Below are 26,428 nucleotides of genomic sequence, written 5' to 3'. Positions count from 1 at the left end.
CAGTCCATTGAGTCTGATATATTTTTCTATTCTGAATTCCTTAGGTAATTGATGGTGGCACTGGGGTGCGTGCATGTGTTAGGGACGGTATTTTGGAGGCACTTACTCCTTCCGCTAACCTCCATCCCCACAAAAGCATTCATGTCACTGGTAAATTAGCGTGGAGTCAAGAGTTTCCTTTGTTGGCTGCCTAATTCATACTCCAGTCCACTAGGATGAAATCAAAATTCAAAAGGCTTATTGCAAAGATCCAACAGGGTTAGCCATTAGGAGAACAACACTGACATGGCAGTGTCTGATGCCACAAAGAGGGGCTTTTGGCAATGCAGGCAACACTGCTTGCACTGCCACCTTTCTGAAATACCAGCCAGCTTCTGGCACTCAACCTGCATTTGGGAATAACATCAATTCATCTTCGCTGATTTCCTCTGTGATAACTTCATGACTATTTATGGGAAGCTTCAAAGGCTAAGAAATGCTAAACAAACAAGGAGATAAGTTGCCGAAATGTTAAACATCTGCCCTGGCCGACCTCACAAGGTTTTGCTAGGGGAATTCTTCTAAGTTCATGTAGATTATCACTGGAAACCAAATGCAGTGATAACGTCTCAAAAAAAAAAAAAATCATCCTAGGCCAAACTAAGGAAGCTTACAAACTAACACAAGATTATTTTTAGAATGTCAGCTATTGAGATGGGGGAAAAAAAGTATACGAAAAAAAAAAAAAGAGTATGATTATACAATGTGAAGAATAAAAATCAGATCTTTTTTCTTCAGAAACTGTCTTGACCTTTTCCATTCTAGCCTGGGAACTTTGTGAGTCAAAAAAAAAAAAAAAAGAAAAAGAAAGAAACCTAATTAAAAATCACTGCGGATATTTCAGTTCAAGTGAAAGTAATAAGGCTTTAAATTTTTTGGATGAACACATATCATTTTTCAGAGATAATCTTTCATAATACTCTAAATTAGATATCTTACAGGGAGTTTTGCCTTTTCTTTTTAAGTGATTGATGTTAAAATGACTTTCTCAAATACCACTTCTTCTTTTCCTTTCAATTTTAAGTAGCTAGGACAAATGTGAATACCAGGCCAAGAAAAAAAAAAGTTGCAATCTATAAGAAACAAAATATACAGGTCTCTATTCACAGACTCTCTATCTACTGTGCCAGAAAACAAAAATCAAGTGAATTAACTGGGCAATGAAAGAGTCAGTGGATAAAAAGAGATTCTATTTTTATTAGGCATCATCATTAAAAAGCTTTCCCTGTGCAATTAGATGTTTTAGCTCCAAGGAGTAACCATTACCAGATAACATTAAAGACACACACTCAATAAGGAGTCTGAACAAATAGTTCTCAGCCTAGAGGCTTAACAACAACAACAAAAGTTAACATTTATTTAATACCTCTTTGTCAGGTGAGGTAATTAGCATTTATGGGGCAATTTAATATGTGCCAGGCTATTTCCTAAGTATATTGGGATATTATCATTTAATCCCTGCAAAACTCCCTAAGTCTCATAGAATTCTACTTGGTTAAATCCTGTAACAAAAAAAAAAAAAATTTTAATGAATATCATTGTTCTCATGTACAAGAAAAGCAGTAAAGATGAGCAAAGCTAAGCAACGTGATCTGACTTTTCAAACTAGATAAACCTGGACTTGAATGCTGGTTCTGACATTTACCAGCAACGTGGGCTAAGCCAAGAGCTGACCTCTGAGACTCAGTTTTACCCTCTGTAAAATGGACGCCTACCTTGCGAGGCTGTTTTGAGGACTGAAAGACAGTGTATATAAAGCACCTTGCACAGCAGCTACCATAGAGAGGGACCCAACACACACTGGTTTCCTTCCCTTTGTATTTGGTTCCTTACTTGCATTTATATCTTTGCCTCATGGGGAAATGTTGGCCATATAACTGTCACTGTTCTCACCTACTGCCAATTGCAACTGAGGAAAAAAAAAAAAACTATGAAACCTCATGACTCCAACATGAACTGGAGTGATTAGCCTTCCCAAGTGATTCTTCTGCATGCCTCCGAAAGCACGGCACACATACCACTGGTGGGAGCATTGACTGTACAAAGGATGACGGTACTGTTCCTTGATCTAGGCCTTCAGTTGTACAGTTTGGGGAAATTTTTCAAGCTGCATACATAATTTGTATCTTTTTTTTTTTTTTAAAGATTGTATTTATTTATTCATGAGAGACACAGAAAGAGGCAGAGACATAGGCAGGGGGAGAAGCAGACTCCTGCTCCTGCAGAGAACCTGATGCAGGACTCGATCCCAGGATCATGACCTGAGTCAAAGGCGGATGTTCAAACCATTGAGCTACCCAGGCGTCCCATGATTTGTATACTTTAATCTCTACATGGAATACTTAAATAAAAAGTTTTCAAAAAACAATTTCCATGTAAGTATATCCCTTGGAAAACTCATTACTATACCATCAAGTACCCATACCCCATGGGGTAAGCCATTCCATGCCTTACATCATTGCCCCTACACTTCCTCCAGCCCCCCAATCCCTCAGCTTCCAAATTCTTCTAGCTCCTCCTTAGGCTCCACCATGCCTCCCCATGTCACAGCTCAGCATTTCCCATCACCCCTCAGCCCAGCACCCCCACTCCAGCCTCAGACCCTGTGTCTCCTCTCTCATTTTCCTACCAGCTTGACCTTTGCTAGCCTCAGATCTGGATCCCATGCTCAGTCAGGCACTTGTAGTCCCACTGGCCCTCGACTTCCCTTGCAGTGAGGGACCTGGCTCCCCACCCCTACCCATCTTTCTCTCTGCCTCAGGAATTCCTACCTCCTGCCCCTGGAGTTCAACTCTTTGAACCCATGGTCCTCCCTGTTTTCACACCTTTTCCCCCCTCAATATTGTCTAATTCCCTTTCTAAATTATATTCATTCTGGCTCTTGTAGGCCAATGTTAACAAAATTATAAAGTCAGCAATCACAAATTTCAATAGCCAACCCTTAACTGAGTGCTTCTTAGGAAGTCACACGCTGCTCTTTGGACTTCACACACACTAATTCACTTAATCCTCCTCACAACCCCATAAGCACTCTTCCAATCCTGAGTTCTGGGATGGGGGAATCAACATGAAAGCCCAGGGAGCTTAACTAACTTGCCCAAAGACAAAAGACACACAGCAACCCAGGGATGGAGCTGGGATGGGAACCGTGGCAGTCTGAGGCCTCTTAAGTAGAACCACCACCTGAGATTGCCTCTCGGCCACAGGGACCATTTCTAGATCTAGCTGAAGGCACAGAGCAGGGGCCAGGAGCAGATGACTTTGGGAAGCGGTGTTTTTAAGGAGTGCTGCTTGGGTGAAATAGAGGGAGCTGTCAGGCCCAGTCCCTTGCAAGTGAATGGATCACTGACACATGGCAGTTCCCTGAGGTGTTCTTGGTGGGGCTTGGTGATGCCCTGGTTTGGCCTTCTCTCCCCTTTAAACTCTGATCAGGACAAGGGCTGGAGAGAAGGGTTCATCACGCTATGAAGGGAAGAAGGAGGGCAGCCGGAGGGCCTGCTGTGTGTGTGTGGTGGGATTTTCAGTGAACGTGAGGAGTGGTAGACACACACAAAGCTCTGATTCACCTCTGGAGACTCTGCTTTTGACTTGGTCCTCAGTGAATCCAAGAAAAGGAGGCTTCACAAAACACTGGAGTGAGGGGACAAATGAGTCTCTGGAGAACAAAAGGCTTCTCATTTTGAAATGAGATGTCTGAAAAGCAATGTCTGATTTAAAAATAAAGACTACTCAACAGAATGGTTATGAAAAGCCAAATTTAACCCCAAACCAGCAATTCTACTGTGCTCACAGGCTTCTAAAGAGAGACCACAAAATATCTGAGGGCATCTTCCTCCCCCTTCTTCTCCTCTCTCCAGACAAGTGTCAGAATTCATCTTTCTGTGCCTTGCTCTCCTTTGGGGAACTGCTTCCCAACGGGAGTAAAATAAAATGTATCAGATAAGGGCAACCAGTTACATTAAAATATATAGTTACTAAAATTTTTCAATTCAATGCAGCAATTTATGTCCTTTTGTGTTAGTATGTATGGCATATATACTATGTAACTTAGTATACTGTGCATGTCATAGACAATATATGTGTTATATGCTTATAAGCTACATGCTAGTAAGTAATTTTGCTTTTTTTGAGAACAAGAGAGATCCAGGGCAGGGGAGAGGCAAAGGGAGAGAATCCCAAGCAGGCTCCAGGGTAGATCCTGAGGCAGGGCTTGATCCCAGGATCCTGAGATTATGACCTGAGCTGAAATCAATCCTTGGATGCTTAACCAACTGATCCACCCAGGTGCTCCTGTTAAGTTCTTTTATTTTAATTTTTTTTATCCTGTTAAGTTTTATATGTAAGCTATGATTTATATGATTTACTATATGTGGTAATAATGTACTTATTAACATAGGATACAGGAAGATCTAGCACCAAGTCTGATAACTTCCATAATTTCTAAGCAGCCTAATTTCTATGTAAATGATATTTCCAGATGACTTCCACGACTACTATGTGACATGAAGACATCTGGAATTTTTATTGGGGACAGACTCACAGGTATTGCTAATGAATGCTATTACTGTGGTTTGTCACCTTCATAATTGAGGGAAATGCCAAAGTTCAAGCAGGGGTTAGTAGAAAGATGTAAAACCGTCTCCACCCAAGTTCAAGGTTGTCCTGAATTTTAATCAGGGGTGGCCAGGTTAAGCAATGGTGCTCTAGAAGGATGTCAGGATAAGGCCAGGGCTGAAGTGGGAGGATCCATCCACTGGTGGAAAGTAAACAGCTTTAGAGGGGGATTTTTCTACCCTGCTGGGTCACTAATTATCACAAGTCAGCCTGCCTATCTTTTTCACACTGAGCTGACTTCTCTCTCTCACACACACACACACACACACACACACACAGACACACACACGACACTTCCTCTTGGCCACAGACATGAAGACGGCCTCTCATGTCAGGGAGCAAGCCAAGACCACAGAGAGCCCCTCAGAGCCTCTTTTCCCACAGGCGTGCAGTCTGGAGGCTGATGCTCTGACGACTCTCCTTAGCCTTCTTGCTTCATTTTTAACAAATCTTCAAAGTCATTTGTACCTGTAGGCTACTCCCAACTCCTCTGTTCTAATCCTCCCAATTTAAGTCATAAGCCATTAAGAAACATAAAAAAAAAAAAAAGACTTGTGAAACCTTTTAAAAATTAAGAGTAGCCCCTTCACAGCAACAGCTAAATTAAGAGAAGTTTGTTATCTTAGCGACTCTCAAGAGTAGAGTCCAGTGAGTACAAAGAACAATGGCAAGCAGTCGCAGATCTGGGCTCTGGGCTACTTTCAAATACATATTCCAATAGGTTAACCCCCTTTGTGTAGCCCCTGCCCCTTTATGGGTAAAATAAAGATAATTCTTTAAAATAAAGACATTTGGGCAGCCCGGGTGGCTCAGTGGTTTAGCACCGCCTTCAGCCCAGGGCGTGATCCTGGAGACCCGGAATCGAGTCCCACGCTGGGCTCCCTGCATGGAGCCTACTTCTCCCTCTGCCTGTGTCTCTGCCTGTGTGTGTGTGTGTGTGTGTGTGTGTGTGTGTGTGTGTCTCATGAATAAATAAACAAAATCTAAGTAAATAAATACAGACAGACATTTAAAAAACTATGTGTCTGTCACTAGGTTAAATGGTTCACCTTCCTTATATCACGTTTTCTGCACTGGAAACCTGATAAGAGAGGTATTAATATTTCCATGTTACAGCTGAGAAAACTGAGGCACAGAGAAGATAAGTTAACTTGCCCATGTTTACAGAGCAGGCCCATGAGCAAACTGAGATTCCAGCTGGAGCTGGAATCACCCACCACCACACCCCAATCCCCTGCTGGGACTTCTCTGGAATGCTGGGCACATGTTTACTTCCTCCCATTTCAATTTGATAAGACTATGTATGAGAAAGGACTCTGCTGGCTGAGTGATTCTGTGTCATGGATTTCATTCTTTATGGAGATCAGTTTGGGTACTTCCTTAGCTTCACTCACTCAAGGCCTGCCCCCTTCCCAGTCTGTCCAGACGTGCAGCTCTACTGCCCAGCTTCCAACATGCTTACCTCAGAGGCAATGTGCTACCACGAAGGATTGAAAGAATCCAAGTCCCATGCATCCAGGCAGAAAAACAAACACCCACTGGCAGGATGTCCACAACGGGCATCTAGGCTCTTGAGGAAAATGTGCCCAGGCCTCTCATCTGGGATTACTTTTTTTTCCCCCCCTGTTCCACTGACTGGAATATAGGTTCACTCTGTTCCTGTTATCTTTATACCTATATCTGAAGGCAGGCAAGTATAAAACTCTCACTTATTTATGCTCTGGGTATTCAATTGGACATGCAAATGGACATCATTTCTGGTATCTGGTGTTAGAAATGCTGTACCAGAGTAGCACAGTGTTGACACACCTTCAAAGAAGGTCTTCTGTTCTCGTCTCCATCACAAAACTGCCTTGAAACCAGAGGCAAACATAAAGCAAGTTTTCCTTCACTTTCTCATAGTCTTCTTTCATGTCACTGAACCAGGGGACTCTAGGCTGGAAAGGACCTGACTCATTCAACCACTTATTTATTAAACCCACTATGTGTGGGGAAAAAAATAATAATAAAATAAAATAAAATAAAAAATAAACCCACTATGTGTGTACTGAGTACCCCCTATGTCCCCAGCACTGTGCTAGGCCCCAGAGTTTGCAGGGATGAGCCCTGTCCTCCTGGGGCTTACAAACTTGGGCCAAGGGGGCATATGGTGGGAGAACTGCTCTGAGAAGGTGACATCTCAACTGAGAGCTAGAGGCTGAGTGGAGGAGCACCCAGGCCTGGGATAAACAGGAAAGAACATTTCATGCAGAGGAAGCCACATGTGCAAGGACCGAGGGGAGAGGTGACAAACCAAGTGTGGGCAAGGAGGAACGCGAGAACCACCTTACCCGCTGATGGGAGTGGAACTGATTCGGGAAACATTTCCTTATCTGGGTAAGTTCCCCCTGCAAGGCCACTCCTGGGTCCCTGCATCAGAGCAGCTCTTGCACATTTATCCCAAACAGCAACTGGAGATGCAAACAAAAGACTATCAGGGAGACAGATGTGGGGCAAATCTCATAAGCAAAGAAGGAGATGATAAATTTCTAATTTGGGAGAATGGTTACCTCTGGGTGGAAGAGGTGGGGGTAGGACAGGATGGAATCAGAAAAGATAACAACAAGGTTCTTTTTCCTCAAGCAGGTGGTAGGCTCACGGGCATCCATTGTGTTGCTATTGTTTATGCCTAATACATATTTTATGAGTGTGTTTGTATCTGCTCAATATTTCATCAGAACTACTGCTTTGTATCTGAGCGCTGTGTGGAAAATCGATTAGTGGGGTGAAAAGGTGGAAGTGGGGAGAGTTGCTGGGGGCAAGGGCAGCTGCTGAGACAGGAAGGAACGGTGGTCGGGAGTAGAGGGGGGATTCAGTGGAGACAGAAAAAACCGCTTCCAGGTTTAATTTCCCAAACATTTCTGGAGGGTGTGATGGGAATGATGAGCCGGGGCGGGGGGGTTATTTATTTAGTCAATCCCTTGATTTTTACATATGTGTAAATCAAGACCCAGAGAGGAGATGAGACAAATCAGGGGCAGAACAGAGCCATGACTACTGAAATCAAGAACACCCAGGTCTCTGCCTCCTTCCACTCAACCCTGTGGAGAACACAAACCACCATTAGTATACATACACCCGACATCCAGTCCCGCACTGTGGGCATGATCAGCAGCCAAACGTTGCCAGCATGTTGGTCCTTGTCTACGGTAGGGACGGCGTGTTTTACTCCCACAGAGACTATCAGGAGAAAAATATTTAATAGCTCCTATCTCAGTACAGTGAGGTTAAATCCAATTTAGTGGTTTTGCAAGAACTTGAGGGTGGCAAATCAAAGTAATGAATACAAATGGCATTCCAGTTATGTGTATTTTACCACAATAAAAAAAAAAAGTTTTTAATTGGCATTCCAAGAAGTTTGTTGAACTTAAATGCTTAGCCATTTAAAATTAGTCTTCTACCCCCATACGCACGGATAGAAATATCTTCAAAAACCAACATTTTTCCTTCTAATATTATTTATGTAATCGAAACATATATTCCTTTTGGTTCAGTGATTCTACTTCTAAAAATGTATCCTATACTTTCATGCATAAAGGCAATGATGAGCTACAGATAAGAATGTCTGCTAGAGCAACATTTGCAATATCCAGAAATTTTAGATATCCTAAATGATCATCGGTGGAGATCTGGTAAAAACAAATTATGGTACAGCTATCTAATGGGATTTTACAGTCCCTTTTAAAAAGAATATTTACGTATACTGATACTAAAGGCTCTATTGTTGAATGACAAAGAGGAAGCAGCTATGATATGCTACCATCTGTGTTAAAAAAACAAATGTTAGGTACAACACACATGTATATTCATAAGGACATATGTGTAATAGATATCCATACCCATATATATGACATGCCTCAAGGAAGGACATCCAACTAATTCAAACTATATAAGTTTATGATATGATTTTTACTGTATTTCAGGGCATGTGAGGCTGTAGTAGGCACATATATTTTCTTGAATGAATAAATTCCCTACATGCTTTTTATAAATCAACTTCCCGGTGTGTTTTATAAATCAAACTTGACCCCAAAATGTCATCCAATTTTCTCTCTCTCTCTTTTTTTTTTTTTTTTTACCAATTTAACACTCTTCTCAGATAATTTGGGAAAGCCGGTGAGGAATAACCATCAAAAAAGCAATTCCAGCTTAACATCTTTTACACACACAAAAAAACTATCCTGCAATATAACCAACAAGGCAGACTTTCCGGCAAGCAAAGTTTTTGAATGGTGATTATTTAATTAAGAGGTTAAAAAGGCACATGCCGGCTCTCTTCACACAAAGGCGGTAAGGTTTCAGGCCTTGCCCACACTCACATACAGTAGCACTGTGGCATACTTCCCCACGTATGTAATGTGAACCCAAGCTTTCTGCCTCGTCGGCTGGTAAAACGATAGGGGGCTATCACAGGGATTAATCGTATCCCTTCATTCTATACCCTTTAATCCTAAAATAAGCAGTTCTAAATGCATTCCACAACAGCATATGCACTTTTTCAGAGAGTGAAATCAGTGCTCCATGATGACATTCCTGAAATGTTCCAGGTTATTCCTCGATAGATAATGGTGCAGATTCACGGAGAAGTTGAACTACAGGGGGGGAAAAAACATTCTCGCTTTAATACTTATTATAACCATGTGTAATTGAATTTACTCTCTTAACTTAGGAAAACTCAAGGTTTCAGATGAAGTCATCCCTACCTCAGAACAATACGTTCTGGAATAGCACGCTTGCCCTTAGCAAGGACTCCTGAAATTTAAAAAAAAAAAAAAAATATTTTGGATCCTCAGTCATTGAAAACATAATGCTTATTGCTAGAAATGACAGTTCTAAATCTGTCAAAGTAGTCAAAACTAATTCTTGACTCTTGGGCAATAGCTAATATAATAGAGCCTTTTATCCAACATAATCAACATCTGTAGTCCAGTTGGGATGAAATTCGGCTGTGGTTGACTGAAAATCCAAGATAATAGTGGCTTAAACCAGAAACTAATTTCTCCCTCATGTCAATACAGTCTGGAGTTATGCAATTCAAGGCTACCATGATGTCTCTAGGGTCACCCAGGAACCCAGGCAGTGCCTGTCTTGTTCTGCGTTCCTCAACACAGGGCTTCCACTTCACAGTCCAATTTAGCTGCTTGAGCTCCAATTGTCACACTCATGTCCCAGTGGGCAGGAAGCAGGGGTGTGCTTTCTTTTGAAAGGTATTTCCCCAAATTTTTACTCACTATTTCAACTTAAATGCCTTTGAGTAGAACCTAGTCAAATGGCAACCCTTAGGAGTAAAAAGAGTTGGGACATACTGTCTTAATTCTCAGGCTATATGCCAGACAATATTTTATCTTTTAATTTTTTTAAAGATCTTATTTATTTATTCATGAGAGACACAGAAACAGAGAGGCAGAGACACAGGCAGAGGGAGAAGCAGGCTCCCTGTTGGGAGCCTGATGCAGGACTCAATCCTCAGAACCCCGGGATCACAACTTGAGCCAAAGACAGACGCTCAACCACTGAGATACCCAGGTGCCCCCAGACAATATTTTAAAGGTTTTATCCCTAAGGAAGGAGTAGATGATGGATGCGGGGACAACCAGCAGTACCTACCACACTGAGGAATCACAAAATAACATATACGTATCTTAATTTTTTTCTTGAAATACACAGCTATACATTCATTTCTAGGGAGAGAGGAGATTTTGCATATGGGTTTACTGAACAGAACACATTTTATGCCATGGACAAAAGAAACCTATCATCCATTTTCTTCACTTTCCATTTTGGTTATTTTTAGACCTGTGTCATAACTTAAAGATGTCCCCCCAAAATCTATGTTCTTTTACCATCTCTGCCTCATTCTTGATCTTTTAGAATCATTTTGCCCAAAACCTAATTCAACTGGATTGTTCTTAGAATTCATCACTGGGTCATTTCCAAGCATTCGGCTTAATTTTCATAGAAATCACAACTCTTATTTCTGTTTACATCTTTATTTCATAGAGCTATGAAGTTAATTAACATATGTACCTGCAGTCCCAAGTATAACATCCACAAATAGATTTAGGAACAAATTCAGTCCCAGTAATACACAGGTCTACAACACAACTACAGGGATTACAGAAGGAGAGTGTCCTGAAAAAGGACTTAATAACTGGATGTTTCACTGAGGGAATGGACATCTTTAGTTTATGCAGCAAGGGGATTGAATAAAAAACTCCTCTCAATTTTCTTCTTGCCAAAATCTTCTCAGTTGGCTGTTTCATCCAAAAAGCCCTAGTAAGTAATGCTATCATCATGTGTAATGATGATGGAGCCCTTCCTGATTCATTTATCTGCCTCAATCTCAAGAAGAAGGAAAATGAGATCCAGAGGAGTCCAGTAAATTTCCAAGTATCAGAAATATGCTCTGCATTTCCCAAAGGCATTTGCTGTTTGCAACACTTTGCATTACTTCTCACTGGAGTGAGAATGCCACTGGCTTTAGGGCAGGACTACCTTGACTGTGACGGCACAGACTCTCAGGCTGCAGAATGTTCAACAATCCTGTCTCCAGCCCACTGAGTGACAGGAGCAGCCCTTCCAAGTCACTGTGACAAGAACACAGAAATGCAGTCATGAGTGACCAGATGCCCACATCCCAAGATGTAGATGTGATTTTTTTGTTGTAGTTGTAGAGTTGTTTTCCAATTGTCTCCTGGATCACACAATCACAGCTATGGACCTTGCTTACACCCACAGACAATATCAAATCCTAAGGAACTTTAAGAGCTCTTTTAGTCTCCTTGACAGAAGTGAATAAAGCTTGGCCCAAAACATGAGGGTATGCATAGTATTTTAATAATTCCTTGGAAAACAGATGCTATAGTTCATGAACACAAACTTCACCCATCTATTAGAAAACAAATCTGTTCTCTAATAGCTATTTATCCTGGACTCAAGTAAAGAGAAACATGAGAAATGCTAATGTCATTAAGAAAACAAATAATGTTTTTTCATACATCTGCCTGTTGAGATCCTTTGTCCAATTTTCTATTGAGTCATTTCATATTTTCCTCATTAGTTAGAGCTGTTTCCACATTTTGAAAAATTAGGTCTCTGTATATCACGCACTACAAATAATTTTCTCAATTTGTCCTTTGAAAAATTTTAAGTTATTCACATGAAAATAATCTTCCTTTATGACTTCCGGGCTCCAGGTCATCCATTCATTTATTCATTCATTCAACAACTTCTATTGGGATTTTTGCTGTGCACCAGGTATTTTTTGGTGTGTTGGGGAATTAAAAAAAGACATGGAACAAAAGACTCTTATGAAGTTGAAATTCTTGCATAGACTCTAGTAATTAAATTGAGAGCAGATCAAAATGTAGACAATCCATTAAAAATGTAATATAATGTCAGGTAGTGAAAAGTGCTCTGAGAAAAACCTAAGAGAAGCAGGGAAAAGGGAAGGGCTGGAGCACTATTTAGGATGGTGAGGAAATGCTGCTCTAAGGGAACACTGGAGAAGAGGCCGGGAGGGAAACTGTGTAGACATCTGGGGGAGGTACCAGCATAGGCAAATGCCCTGAGGTGGAAATATGCCAACTGTGTTTGGGGACAAGTCAGGTGGTCAGTATGGTAAGAGGGTATGCAGTGGGAACAGAAAAAGAAAAACTATTTGAATTTAGATATGCCTTTTACTTTCCAAATTTGTAAAAGCATTCACCCAAAGGAAAAAAAAAATTTTCAAGTTTTGGATCTCTTTTTATTGCAACTGGAAAGTTGCTTGTTCTAGTACCATTTATTGAATCTTAGCCCACTGCTTTTATATGTCACCTCTCTTGCATACGACTGTGCCCAGAGACTTGGATCTAGTGTTGGAGGCATCCTGGTCTGCCTCAAGGATCAATTCCTGCTCCAGCACCACACTAGTTCATCCATGTAGCCTTAGGATGTATTTTACTGTCCAGTGGAGCCAGAACCACCTCCATCTTGAGTCATTTTCACAGATACCAGACTGACTGGTTCAACTTCCCAGCTGATGAAAGAGCTTAAAATCTAGTTTAGTAAATTCCATGGCTTCTTAGTGATAGGAAGAATATACTAATGCTTAAGTGGGGGTGGGGACTCTCTCCAACCTTAAACTTCTGGCCCTCGACAGCAACACCCATCACTTCACAGTAACCTAAACTACTTCATGATAAGAAAGCTCATAGACTGCTAATGTGGACAATCATTTAATCAGGTTTATCTGGTCTCCCCGATGCAACACTGAGTCCTGGGGGCTGGGCTATAGTGGTTCTCAAACTGTGTTCTCTGGACTACCTCCAGCAGCAGCACCTAATTTATTAGATATAAATTAAGCACCAATGGAGAGCTAATGAACGGGAAACTCTGAGCAGGAAGCAGATAGCCCTACTACCATTTAGATTCCTCTGGAGCTAGGCAAATAATATGATGCTCAAAAACCCATACCACAGATCTTAGTTGTAAAATCTAACCTTGGCTTCAGTACTAAGTAATTGTGTGTGTGACCTTGGGGAAGGAAGTTAAACTTGTAGCATCCAGGTCTCCTTTTGAAACTAAGGTGGATTCTGGTGTCTATCTCATAAAGGGTTTCAAGAATTAAATCTGAGAATATAAGAAATGTGCTTAGAATAGAATAGCCCTTGCACATTGTAAATGGTCAATTCATGATAGCTAATATGATAGGGATAATGAGAAAAATCTTCATTTGCTTTCATTTTATTTCAGTTCATTTATTATGAAAAGCCTACATCCATTCATGCTGAATTGAACAGAACAGAAATCAGGGCATGGGGAAGTATAATTAATGTTATACTTTTTCTGGTTGTGTTTACAGAGAAGTGATAGGAGCTGAGGAGTGGAGTAAGTTAATTCTGGTGGAACTTTGTAGAGATGGGACCGATTTCCAGGAGTATGAAGAATTTTCTTTTCGAAGGGAGCCCATTTTTCCCCCCTGTCGAAAGTGAATCAATTATATAACCTAGGCATTAGTTAAAAGCCCCAGGGCCAAAAGTGCTTCCCACAAATAACTGTCCACACACTATCAGTTCATTTCTTATACATCTCCTGGCAAAGCCCAGCAAAAGCGAAAAGAAGATGGATGAACTTCATAGGTTGACCCCGGGGGTCAACCAATTCAGACTGCTGAACTCATCAATATAGACAGCAAATTCCATCCACTAATAGCAGTTTGCACAATCCCCTCCTGTTGCAAGCAAAGCATTTAACTGCACCTAGAAAAAGGCACATTCCCCACAAAGGTGCCCCAAATTCAATACCCAGCCCTCCAGCACCACTATACTTTTAGATAACACATTTAAAAAGCCCTCATTGGGTGCATTGCTGAAGAATATGAAACAGTGTATGTTTTATAACGATTATTATAATGAAACAGTATACACTTTATCACCACGATTATTATTATAATGGGTTGAACAGTTGATATCCCCCAAAAGATACATCCACCTGGAATCTCTAAATTTGATTTTATTTCAGAAAGGAGTCTTTGCAGATCTAACAAAGTTAAGGAACTTGAGGTCATCCTGGATTAGGGTGGACCCAAGTCCAATGACAAGAAAAGAAAAAGGGCTGGGGAACAAAAGCAAACACGTGGTGATGATAGAAGCAGAGATGGGAGTGACACCTATGCAAAGACTGCCAAAAGCCACCAGAAGCTGAGATGCAAGCAAGGAGTGGACTCCCCCTCGGACCCTCCATAGACAATCAACATTCCTGACACCTTGGTCTTGGACTTCTAGCCTTCAGAACTGCCAAAGAATGAATTCCTGTTATTTAAAGCCACCCAGTTTAATTTACATAATAATACAATTATGTAAAACTTTCTATTCAAAAAAAACCTAGAAGAAAAATCACACCTTAATGATGAGAGGACTCCTCTAGGTGATGGAGTTGCACTCTTTTTTTTTTTTCCTAAAGAAATCTGACTTTGTTGAATCTTAACTATCTACATGGCCCATTCATTCATTGTCCAACAATTTGATCAAAATTAATTTAAAATAAGAAATCAACCTGCCTTAAAATGCTTTATCACTGGAATTTTCAAGAGTAAAACCAAAAATTTTCCAAAATCCCTAGCAGTAGGATACATCTGTTCAACTGTTCTACCTTCCAGAACCCAGGAAAAACCTATGTATGCACTCTTCCCTATGGGTTCAAATATTCCTGGACCCAAGATGATAGAGACATTCCTGTTATCAATTGCCTCCAAATTTGGGGCTTCAAGAAGTTGAGAGGAGACTGTAATTATGACTTCCAAACAACTCAGTAAGTCAACGGAGAAGCTCCAAAGGCCGAGTCATCAAGGATGCAAATGACAGGAGTGTGCTCCTGGGTGCCAGACTGTGGAACAAAAGGCTTTGAGAAATTATATGATTAGAGTAATTTCATAGTATTGTTGAAGAAAGAAATCACCTGCATTCTTATAATAAGCCCCCTGGAGGCCTAATTCCTCAGCACTCAAAGTGGAGGACCCGCTTTGGATGTTCCATGTACACTTAATGAGCCAGTTTTTAAGAATTGTGAGAGCAGTTTCTGCATCACCAAGTAGTTTACCAAACATAAAATCAAATAACACTCTCATTAAATGCCTTCCAGCTGTCAAAGGTGCTTATGTCTGTTTTGCAATGTGGTGTCAGGATCTGTAGAGCATTGGGGAACATCAGCTCAAAAACAGCTCCAAAGACTGGAGATCAGATTTATTTTTAGCTTGTGGACTTGAAACTGGCTGCAGAGGGGGTGCTCTGTAAACTCCCACCCTTGACCTCTTCTGTAGAGGTTTCCTCTAGGGCACATGCAAATGGCATTCTGCAGACCCCTGCCTTTCCCAAGCATACCGGGCCCCATAGCCCAATTTAACACCAAAGCTGCCAATAAACTGAATGGAGCGCCCTTAATGTATGCAGATCTGATGGGGAAACTGTAAGTAGCCAATTTCTCACCTTTCAGACACCCTAAGAAGCTCAACACCACACCCTCTGATTTTATAGAAGCTTCACCTTTAACGTCTCATCCACAAATAAACCAACTAGCCCAGGGTTCTTAAGACATTTTGTTCAGTGTAGACAACAATCTAATCTCATCCCCAGATCACTGAAAATATGACTGTTTTCCCCAACATATAGTTTTATATTTAGACCAAGAGAGTCAAAATGCCAGAGCTAAACACTCTGTCTTGGTTACAGTACTTGTGATCTTAAGCCTCAAAGACCTGGTTTCAAATATTGACTCCAGTAGTTATCACCCATGTGACCCTACAGCACGTTACCTAACCTCCCTGGATCTCAGTTTCCTCCTATTTACCAAGTAGAAGATAAAATACATGGCACATGGCTCCCTCAGAAAATTATTCCGAGGGAGCCATGTGCCACTGTATGAAAAAAGCCAATACAGCAGACCCTCAACAAGGTGAGCTCCTTCCAAAGAGCATCTCCCAAATAGGGAGGATTTAACTACTTAGATGTCCTGCTCAGCACACTTGTCCCTGCCAAGTGGCAACGTTATTCTATTTTGCCATTCTTATCATCCTTCCAGTCATGCATAATCTCTTGCTTCTTCAAATTAGTAGCACAAAATTACAGGTCTACAACAGGTAGTCAGTAATGTAAATGAGTAAGGCAGGCCAAGTGTAATGCAATAGGGAATGATGGGGACTGTGGAAAAGTTGGGCACATGTGTTCCTACCAGAAAGGAAGGGAAGAATGGAAGCCCAGAACTGCCAGAAAGTCTCATTATCTCAGAGAAAACCTCAAATCTGATTTCTTACATGAAACATCAAATGCTGGCAACTACCTAAAATTTTAAATCTGGTACCATGTCAACAAAATATAGGTAGAGGCCAGATCTTATCTCAGGAGTTCTCAGGGTATAATCTTGGGTTCAAATGTTGTATAACTATCCTTGTTTTTCATGCCTTAGAAAAGGAAGCTTCTGCTTAATGATCATGTAAGTTAAAGTGTTTGGTATGGCACACCAGAAGCCACAAACACTGACACTTATTAAGCAGGCTTGAGTAACATGGAGTAAGTACCACCTTAATGATGCATGGCTTTCATCTTGGATATGAATTTTCATGGTCCAGGTGATAGGTGTGAGGCACAAAAAAGGTCCTTTTTTTATATACTCATCCCAAGGGCAAAATTTAAATATCTTTTTGTTATGGTTTGCAAATTGTTTGAACAAACATCATATGCATACGTCATTTAAGCAAACAGATATTGAGGGTATAGGATTCAATTCTACCAAACTCCATTTCATCTGAAGTGCCTATGTCTGCAGGTTAAGTGTGTGATGTGAATCTGCTATTCCATCTGGAATATTCATTTCTTTAGAACCTGAACTCCCACGTCGCTGAGGGTAGTGGAGCTTGGGGATCCCATCTCTTCTGGCTGAAGTTCATAAAACAAGGATCATCACATCCATTTAGCAAATGAAGCATTGCAGCTGACGGTGGGGGTGACTTGTTCTGTCACTGAATCTCGAATTCCCAGGGCCATGAACCCACACCTTCCTTAAGATTTTTTTTTTTTTTTTTAGCAAGAGACAGACACTGTGAGTAGGGGAAGGGGTAGATGAAGAGGATCTTCAAGCAGACTCCCCAGTCAGTGAGCATGGAGCCCAATGCAGGGCTCAATCTCACAACCTGTGAGGTCATGCCATGAACCAAAACCAAGAGTCAGATGCTTAACCAACTGAGCCACCAGGTGCTCCTACCTTCGTACTCCTATGTAGTCTTGTTACTATTCATTTCTTTTGACCACAAACAGATGGAGCTTACATTACACAACATGTACAATGAGGCATGTTACATGCTTTATCCCATGTAATCCTCATGACAGTCTCATAAGAGAACCTCGTAATAGTATTATTCCCATTTTTCAGGTGAGAAAACCAAGAAAGGCTCAAAAAGGTTATGTTTTCAAGGATTCTTAGCTGGTAAAAGGCAGAAACAAGACTATAATCCAAGCAAAATGTCTTCAAAGCCTGTTCCTTTAACCACTCAACTATAATGTTCCCATAGAAGCCCTTAGATGCTTCATAGAAGTTTTATGACACTGCCTCACAGTATACATTCCTCCCCAGAGATCACCCCCCATGGCTCTTCCATATACAAGGCAGGTAGAAGCCTTCTGATCTCAAAGTGCTCAATGCTCTGGGAATCATTGCCTTTACAGAATGTTCCCTCTTTCCACAGGGAATTCCCTCTGGGGTTCTCATTAATGGCAGAGTTAAAGGATAACCTTACAGCTTTTTGAACCAACAGACCACAAAATAACACATTTATGAGATCCCCCCACATCCCACCAACGTTAAACAACAGAAGCATAAGGATGAATGACAATCTTTCAGCAGAATGTGAGTACCACTTTCAGGATTAAAGACAAAAAAATGTATTTCGAAAAAAAAAATATGATTGACATCAATGCTCCATGTTTTCTCACTATTCATCGGGTACAAATTGTCACTCAGGGTGATTAAACAAGGATTAATTACAAGGTTGCTATACAAGCTGAGATGTTTCAAAGTTTCAGCCTGAAGAACACATAAATATACGCAGATTTTTTTTAATAGCAGGGGTGGAATTTGGCACCATCTATTTGGAGGACAACTTGACAAGAGCCCCACATAGTCATGCTGTAGCATAGGAAAAGCTATTATCATATAATATATAATCAGGGACAATGGAAAACAACCAAAGTGGTCACGGACAGAAAATTTTTAATTCAGTGATAGATAACCCATACACTAGATTCTGAAAGCTAATAAATGTGTTAGATACATCTTTTTGCTCTTTGTATAATGACATGTGAAGATGTAAAAAAAAAAATTTCTCATTATTAAAGTATGCTATAAAAGACCACATAGAATGTATATATTCTCTGAAATCTTATTAACAAATAATAATTTTTTAAAGATTTTATTTATTTATTCACGAGACACACACACACACACACACACACACACACACACACACAGAGGGGCATTGACACAGGCACAGGCACAGGCAGAAGCAGGCTCCAAGCAGGGAGCCTGATGTGGGATTCGATCCCAGGACCCCAGGATCATGCCCTGAGTCAAAGGCAGATGCTCAACTGCTGAGCCACCCAGGCATCCCAACAAATAATAATTTGAATGAATCTGGGGAAATAAAACCAAGCCATAAACAATAGGTCTCTAGCTGTGAGATCAGCAAACTTTCTGCAGAGGACCATGTCAAACACTTTCAGTTTCCTAGACCATGAGGGCTATCTCAGTTACCTGATTCTGCTATTGCACAAGCCACCAGAGATGAGTACTAGATGAATGGGCATGGCTGTGTCCCATTAAAACTCTATTTATGGATTTAAAATGTAAATTTTATACAATCTACATGTGCCACAAAATGTTATTCTTCTGTTGATTTTTTTTTTTTCCTCAACCATTTAAAAATATGAAAACTATGTTTGGCTAGTAGGCTCTACAAAAACAAGTAGCAGCCTGATTTTGTCCCACTGGCTATAGTTTGCTGACCCCTGCTCTCTGAGATCTAATTAAGGGTTTTCTTCTGTGTGCTGTAAATTTTATATGTGCACATGTGTGAGAGGATGTGTGATTTTAAATACTTCATAATAGCCATGCCTTATTTTGAAATCAGAGACAATAATATAGACATATGGGATGAACTATTAGGTTTCTTCAAGAGAAAAAATCCTACTAAGGTGCTAGAGCTTCCATCAAACATATTATCAAATGCTACGGACATAAAGTGAGCCAAACAGTAAGTTTCTGAGTTGCTAAGGATCCTTCTCTACTTTGAGGATTCCAGACATAAACCTTGAGTGCACATACACACTCACCATCTCTTTCTTCCCCCCTTTTCTTGGCACGTCAAGTGACTGAGACAGAGAGTGTTTTTCCTCCCTAAGCAAAATAATCGGTGGGAACCCATTTCTTAGCCAATTTACAGCCCACTAAAGGAAACCAGGCCGGCATCTCCCCAGATCACCACCCGAGTCATCAATCAACACAATTGCCAGGGCAACTAAGATGCTTTTCGAGGCAGTCTTGGCTGACCCAGTGAGCACTGCCTCTGGGGTGGCTGCGCGAGGCCAAAGCATCCTGCCTGGAAAGGCCGCTGGTTGTCCAGAGACAAACTGCTCTGCATAATTAAAACCACCTCACATAGCTACCACTGGTCTGAGCTTTCCACGTCAGCTGCTCTTGCAAGTGCAACGCCAGGAGGCTTGTTCTAAAAGCCCGCCTTTTAATAGTCAAGTTGAATTTACATTTATCAGCAAAGCTGAAACGTTAAAGGGATTACAAGGAGCTTAGAATCCACTGGCGGTTCATTGATCTGGTCCAGCAAGCCTCATCTCCACATGCCCTTTAGAAATGGCTTTGGTCTATTCCCTGGTTCTTTGGTTGTCTTTGATTTCTGCACCAATCCCATCCAGGAGGGGAGGGGAGGTTTCCTCTGATTCCAAAAGGTTCTCACAATCCTTTCTCCTAAAACCAAGAGAAGCTGCTTGCATATTCCCCTAGACAGTGGTACAGACCAGTGATCAACAAACATTTTCTGTTAATGGCAAGATAGCAAATTGTTTTGGCTTTGTAGGCCATATGATGATCTCTGTTACAAATACTGAACTCTATCACCATAGCAAGAAAACAGCCATAGACAGTATGCAAGCAAATGAGCTTGACTTTGTTCAGATAGTTATTTATGGGCACTGAAATTGGAATTTCATAGGATTTTCCTATGTCATAAACTATCCTTAATTTTTTTCCAACCATTAAAAAAATGTTAAAACCATGTATGTCTTATAGGTCATACAAAACAGGTAATGGGTCATATTTGGCCAGTGGGACTTAATTTGCCAGCCCCTGGTCCAGACCCTTGCTATTCAAAGTGTGGTCCCTGGACCAGCAGCATTAGCATCACCTGGGAGCTTCTTAGAAATGCAGAATCTTAGGCCCCTGCCTCAATCCTGTTCAATTGGAATCTGCATTTGAATAAGATGCCCTGGGAATTCACATGTAAGCCAAGTTTGAAAAGTCCTGGTCCAGACACAGAATTCTGCAGTCAGACAGGAGTTATAGGACCATCAACTAGCTGGCTATGGAGTCTAGGCAAATTGTTCGACCCTGAGACTCGGTTTCCTTATCTATTAAAACAGATATAAATAATTGTGCCATTGCCAAGGACTGTTGTAAGTGAAAGACAAGAAAGATGTAAAATTCTTGCCTGGCACTGTCAATACTTTTAAAATGGTAGCTAACATTACAGAATCTTACTATTTTTTTAAAATCATTTTTGGAGAGAGGAAAATGCTTATCCAGGAGTTACAAACTCCAGTCACTTCCAGTATGGGACAGGCCATCTAAATATGTGAAGAGGTCCTTGAATGCACCTGGAATGTCAGGGACTACTGCGAGCCAAGGTCACACCCATCTGAAGGGAGACTGCTTATACGCTGCCAGAGAGCAAAGTAGGCTCCCTGCTACCACATCTTTGCATTTTTTAAGAGAAGCTGGAAACCTGGATTTTTAATGTTATAAAAAGCCCTCTTACTTAACACACTGTGCAGACCAAAGAAAATCCACCTGCAGGCTAGATGTGACCAGAGAGCCCTCTGCCTTACAACAGGGAGGTAACAAGAGAAATAAGTCACAAGAAAATGAACCTGGATTTTAAAGCTAAATTCCGGCTCATTCTCCCTAGCCAGGAGACCTGGGATAGATTATTTAACAACTCTGAGCCTCCATTTCCTCATCAGGGAAATCACCACATCTACCTTTGGAGCGTTTGGTGAGGATAAACTAGAAGTGCACGTAATATGGGGAGGCATGTCGCTCAGGACTGGGTAAACGCTCATCCTTGGCATTGCTGGGGTTTTGGCATTATTATTACTATTTTATTCATCAGACCCTAGGCATTCACAGGGCAAATCTTCACTGTAAAAATGGCTATTTTTCTCTCCCTGCTCAAACTGGTTGCAAACAAGCAAGCCCAACGAACCCCCCACTGAGCACGCTGTCTCATTGTACACTAAGAGCTTAGTTATTAATGATTTTGTTCTGGCCACAGCCCATGAAGATGCCTTAAATGTTCCTCTTAATGAAAATTCCCTCTGAGGCCTGGCCACTGTGGGGTTTGCCCTAGGCTGCCCGGAGGTGCTGCTGCTGCTTCGTGGCCAGGTCACCTGCAGGGAGCAGGGCTTACCTTTGCTCCAGCCCTAGGTCAGGTGGAGGAGAGTGCTGTGCTGGACAAACTGCGAGCCCTCTGTTCCCCAAGGCATGAAAATCCTCCTAGGGTTTGCTTTTATCCCCCCCTTTAAAAAGCCTACAAATCCCCACATTTGCCACCTACAGGTGTGGGTGATGGTAGAAATAGGGAAAGAGTATTCTAACTCAGGGAAAACCCACAAGCTCTAAGAGACTTCCATGGGACCTTCGGCATCTTTCCTCACACATAGAAAGCCCCAAAGTACAGAGAACAATTTGGCATACGCAGTGCTAGGTGTTAGAACTCGCCATTTCTCTCTCTTTAAAGTGCACACAAGTCAGCTGGGGATCCTGTTAAAGCTCAGACTCAGATTCAGGAGGTCTTGGGCAGGGCCTGTGATTTTGCATGTCTAGCAAGCTCCCAGGAGATGGTGATACAGCTGGTTCTCGCCCCAGGTCTGAATCAACAGGGTTCCTCCTCCTCCCTTGTTTCCTCTAGGTCTCCACTCAAATGTCACCTCCTCAGGGGGTCCTTTCCAGACCACCTTATCTAACATGTAATTATTTGGTGAATGAGGGCAGGAATCCCGTCTGGTGTGTTCTTTGCAGCAGCACCAGCAGAGCACCAGGCACAAAGCAGGCACTCAAATATTTGTTCAGTAGAGCGATCCCACTTTGGCAGTGGAGGGAAATGAAACTCGGGGAGCCTAAGCCATTTGCTGAAGGTCACCCAGCTTGTCAAAGCCAGAGCAAGACAGCAGGCCGGCTCCTTCTGGACTTCAAAGCCTTAGCTCCCCCCACCGCACCAGAGGAGGAAGCAAAGTTTGTTTACAAGATGCTTCCTCCCCTAGAACCTTAGTGCCTTCAAGCTGGATGCAGGGACACAATTCTCTTCTACTTTTGGGAGATGTCCGCTGGTGGGCAGTGGATTGGAGGGGACCACTGTGGAAGCAGAGATGCTAGAGGAGAGGCCAAACAGTTATAGTTCGGGTGCCTTGGTACTCCAGGGTAAGGAAAATTCTCTCTCTTTGGGTCAGACCAAAAGAAGCCTTTCAGCCTATGTCAGGCCAGCCTTCTGCTTCTCTTAGGGCACAACGGTCTTTCCCGGGGGCTCACAGCCTCCCCAGGCAGAGGAGTGGAAAGTGAGCATGCTGTAGGTTTCAAACTGCCAAAAAGAACATTGTGCTGTAACCCAGAAATGGTTGTCCCTCCTCTCCAAAAGGTCACCAGAAAATATGCCCATGGGGGAAAAGGAGGGAGCAAAAGCAAGGAGCTGCTTCCTTTCCAGCAATGGGTGGAAATGCCATAAAAACCCCATTCATGGAGCCAAAGTGAAGCCTTTCTCCTGCCAGTGGAGAAACTGCTTCTGCATGAAAACCCATCTCAGCCTAATGAAAGGGTCTCTTTCCAAAAGAAAGGCTCCATAATGGGCTGAAAATACAACACTTGTTTTCCGCGTCACAAAATCAACTGGATTAAAACAGCTGAAGGTTCTCCAAGAAACTGTGGTCATGAAAGTCTAAAGTAACCTGGACACCCAGCAGCCTCAAACAGGCTAGCTATGCCTCCTCCCAAGTAGCAGTTGAGAGGAAGCTAAAAATAATGAACAAAGGTAGCCAATAGTTACTGTGTGCCTAATCCTGGCAAACAATGTGCTTTCCGTATCTCAATTAAACCCTACAATAATGCTGTGAGCTAAGTACCATTATTATTCCCACCTGATGGCTAGGGAAACAGAGAACCCGGGAGAGTGAGTGACTTACTGGAGGTCAGAGGTCACAGGGAAGAAAGAAGGAGCACCCGGCCACAACCCCCACAACCCCCACACAACCACCACCCCACAGACCTCTCAGAAGACTCCAGAGAAGGGGAGGAGCTGGCAAGCACTCTCCTGTTCGGCCTCTGCCTTTCCCACCCTCAGTGAGAGCACAAGACAGATCAGGAAGGAAGCGGCGAGTGGTCCTGCCCTCCTGGATTGGGTTTGCCAAGTAAAGCTCCTTACACCTATTCCACGTATCACCTACTTTTGCATTTGGGATGTGTAGGGGGCCAGCTCAGACCACACCTATTTGGGCTACAAAACCAGCCCTGATGGATGCCTCTTTCTGCCCATTACATATTTATAAGGTCGCCTGGCCTTGCCTCTGACACAGAAGTTATTAAATGCTGGGGAAGCCATAAGGGCTCCGCTCAGTGCCTTGAAACAAAAGGCAAGGAGGCTGCCAGACCCATATGAGGCAGGAACAAAAGCATTTAATTTCTGAAGGAGCCGGTTGGGAGTTTCCTTATAACTGGGTGCCCAGCACACATTACCATTTGGGAGAAAGTAGAGAAGCGCGCACAGAGGGGTAAAATAAAATCAAAGCATCCTTTTTTCCCCTTGTGCCCAGAAACCGCCCTCTTCAAAGAGCCATATGAGTGGTGGGGAAAAGGGAAAGATGCACTCATCAAAGAGAGAACATGTTATGATGTCGGAGAATATCCTCCTGTCACTGGTTTTTCCTTTCCGTGAAGTTGCCAAGAAGGACCCACCTCTTCTCTCTACATCATCAAACTGAGATCCTGCAAGCCTGCACCCCAACTTTTTCCAACCAGAGCCCCAGCAGCCAGATGCAATGGGAGGGCACCCAGATCCCGCATCTCCCAAACATAATCATTCCAATCCAGGCTGGGGCTGCCTGGAAGTCAACATTCACGGCACATTAATAAGAAACATCTGGCCACCGAAGAGGGTTGACACAGCACAGGCGGGCAGTAGTGGATTTGTGGGTGGGACCCAAGAGCTACAGGGGCTGAATTAAAAACACAATCGGAAAACACCAGCTAGTCCAGGGTATCCTCGGAACCCTACACTGCGGCCCTTGGAGACACTGCCATGCCCGAGTTGAATTGTTTGGGGGCTGAGCAACTTAGATACACAGAGCGTGGGTAGGAGGGACTCAAAACTCTCCCATCAGGGAAATGCAGCCTGAGCCCAGCTCTCCTGCATCCCCCAGTGTCTGGCCACCACTTCCACCTTTCGATATTTGTAGCAGATGTAGCCTCATTCTTAAAGGAACAGCCTTTGCATTCTTTCCATGTGACTTACAAGTGAGATTTACAAAAGGAGATAAATATAGGCGTTTGTGTGTGCATATATATATATACATATATATATGCATATACATATTTCCCTAGTCCCCCCTCCCCCGAAGCGTTACGCCTCAGGAATCGGGTTTAATGCATCCTACCTCCATTTATGCAAGGCGAACCCGGGGCACTGGTCACCGCAGGCGTTACATGGCTGGCCTCTCTCTATCCGCCCCAGTCCGGTCAACTTCAAAACAGAAAGACAACACAACCATGTCTCCAGCCCGGGGGCTCCCTCCAAGCCCCACCGGCGTCCCAGGCAGGATGACCTGCCCCTCCCACCCCACCTTATCGGACTTGACGCCCACGCTCCTGTGTGTTGTGGGGAAGGGTTGTGAGCCCAGACGGGCTACCTCTGGCGGGGGCACCAAGCCACCAAGGGATGGCCACGGCTGGGGCTTTGTCTCCCCCGGACACCTTGGTCAAGGCGTCCTAAGAAACAAAAGCAAGACCTCTCTGTTCCCCCAGGGTCCCCGAGAAGCGACCACCGCGCCTTCGCCTGGGGCCAAGCTGTGCCCTGGGAAGGGGGTAGCGCGGGGCGCCCCAAAACACAGCCCAAAGTCAAGTCCGCGGCTAGAGCCCCAGGAGCCTGCACGGGGGGAGCCTCGGTACCGTGATCCCGATCCGCCTTAAGGGGGGAAAAGCGAGGAAGGGGGCTCCCCGGGGCAGCCCCAGTCTGTGACACTCGGGGCCGCGGCTCCGGGTCCCGCCCTCGCCCCGACGGGGGATTCGAACTTAACCCCCTCGGCGCCTCCGAGCGCTCCCGCGCGCCCGCGGGGCCGGCTTACCTGGGGCCACAGGTGCGCGGCCGCCGGGCGCAGGGCAGCCGGGCAGGGCGCAGGCGGGGGCCCGGGCGGGGGGACCCAGCCCCGCTCAGGTGGGGGACACTCACCGAGCGGCTGGAGAGTCTTTTCCGGGAGCTCCGGCTGAACATGGCCGGGCGCCTCCTGCACGCAGCGCCGTCCGTCGGTCGGTCCGTCCGCGCGGCGGCCGGGAGGGCGGGCGGGGCGGCGGGGGGCCTGGCTGTCTCCGCCTCGCAGCCCCGGGCTCGCTCCGCGGCGCGCGCCTCCCCGCCTCCCCGCCTCCCGCTCCCCCGCCCGCACGGCCCTCCCCCTCTCCGGCATCCCCCCGCCTCCCCGGGATGGCTCCCAGCCCTGCCCGCACCCGCTGCGCCGACCTTCTCGCCCCCCGCACCTGGGCCCGCCCCCCGGGCTCTTGCCTCACCCCCGCCCAGGTAGGGCAGGGGCCGCTCGGAGGTGCCCGGCTGCTGGGGCTGGGAGACCCGGTGCAAGGGGACGGATGCGGGGTGTGTCTGTGTGTGTGTGTGTGTTAGGTTGTTGTTTTTTTTTTTTTTTTTTTTCTTATAATTCGCATATAG

At 43.6% G+C, this 26,428-nt stretch overlaps 1 protein-coding gene across 1 annotated transcript in view; it reads right to left on the bottom strand.

The window, feature by feature from the left end:
- Positions 1-26,089, bottom strand: part of PRICKLE2 (prickle planar cell polarity protein 2) — a 320,030-nt gene extending 293,941 nt beyond the window's left edge. Inside the window, exons 1-2 of the mRNA XM_072720519.1 lie at positions 25,943-26,089; positions 25,152-25,237 (exon numbers count right to left, since the gene is read on the bottom strand). Of these exons, the coding sequence (XP_072576620.1) occupies positions 25,152-25,237; positions 25,943-25,984 (128 nt within the window). The 5' untranslated portion in view covers positions 25,985-26,089. The remainder of the gene's footprint in view (positions 1-25,151; positions 25,238-25,942) is intronic.
- Positions 26,090-26,428: the final 339 nt, after the last annotated feature.

The sequence above is a fragment of the Vulpes vulpes genome, chromosome 9 (assembly GCF_048418805.1).
Source record: "Vulpes vulpes isolate BD-2025 chromosome 9, VulVul3, whole genome shotgun sequence".
Classification (NCBI taxonomy): Eukaryota; Metazoa; Chordata; class Mammalia; order Carnivora; family Canidae; genus Vulpes; species Vulpes vulpes.
Note: the sequence above shows the minus strand (reverse complement) of the source record. Positions and strands in the feature narration are given on the sequence as shown.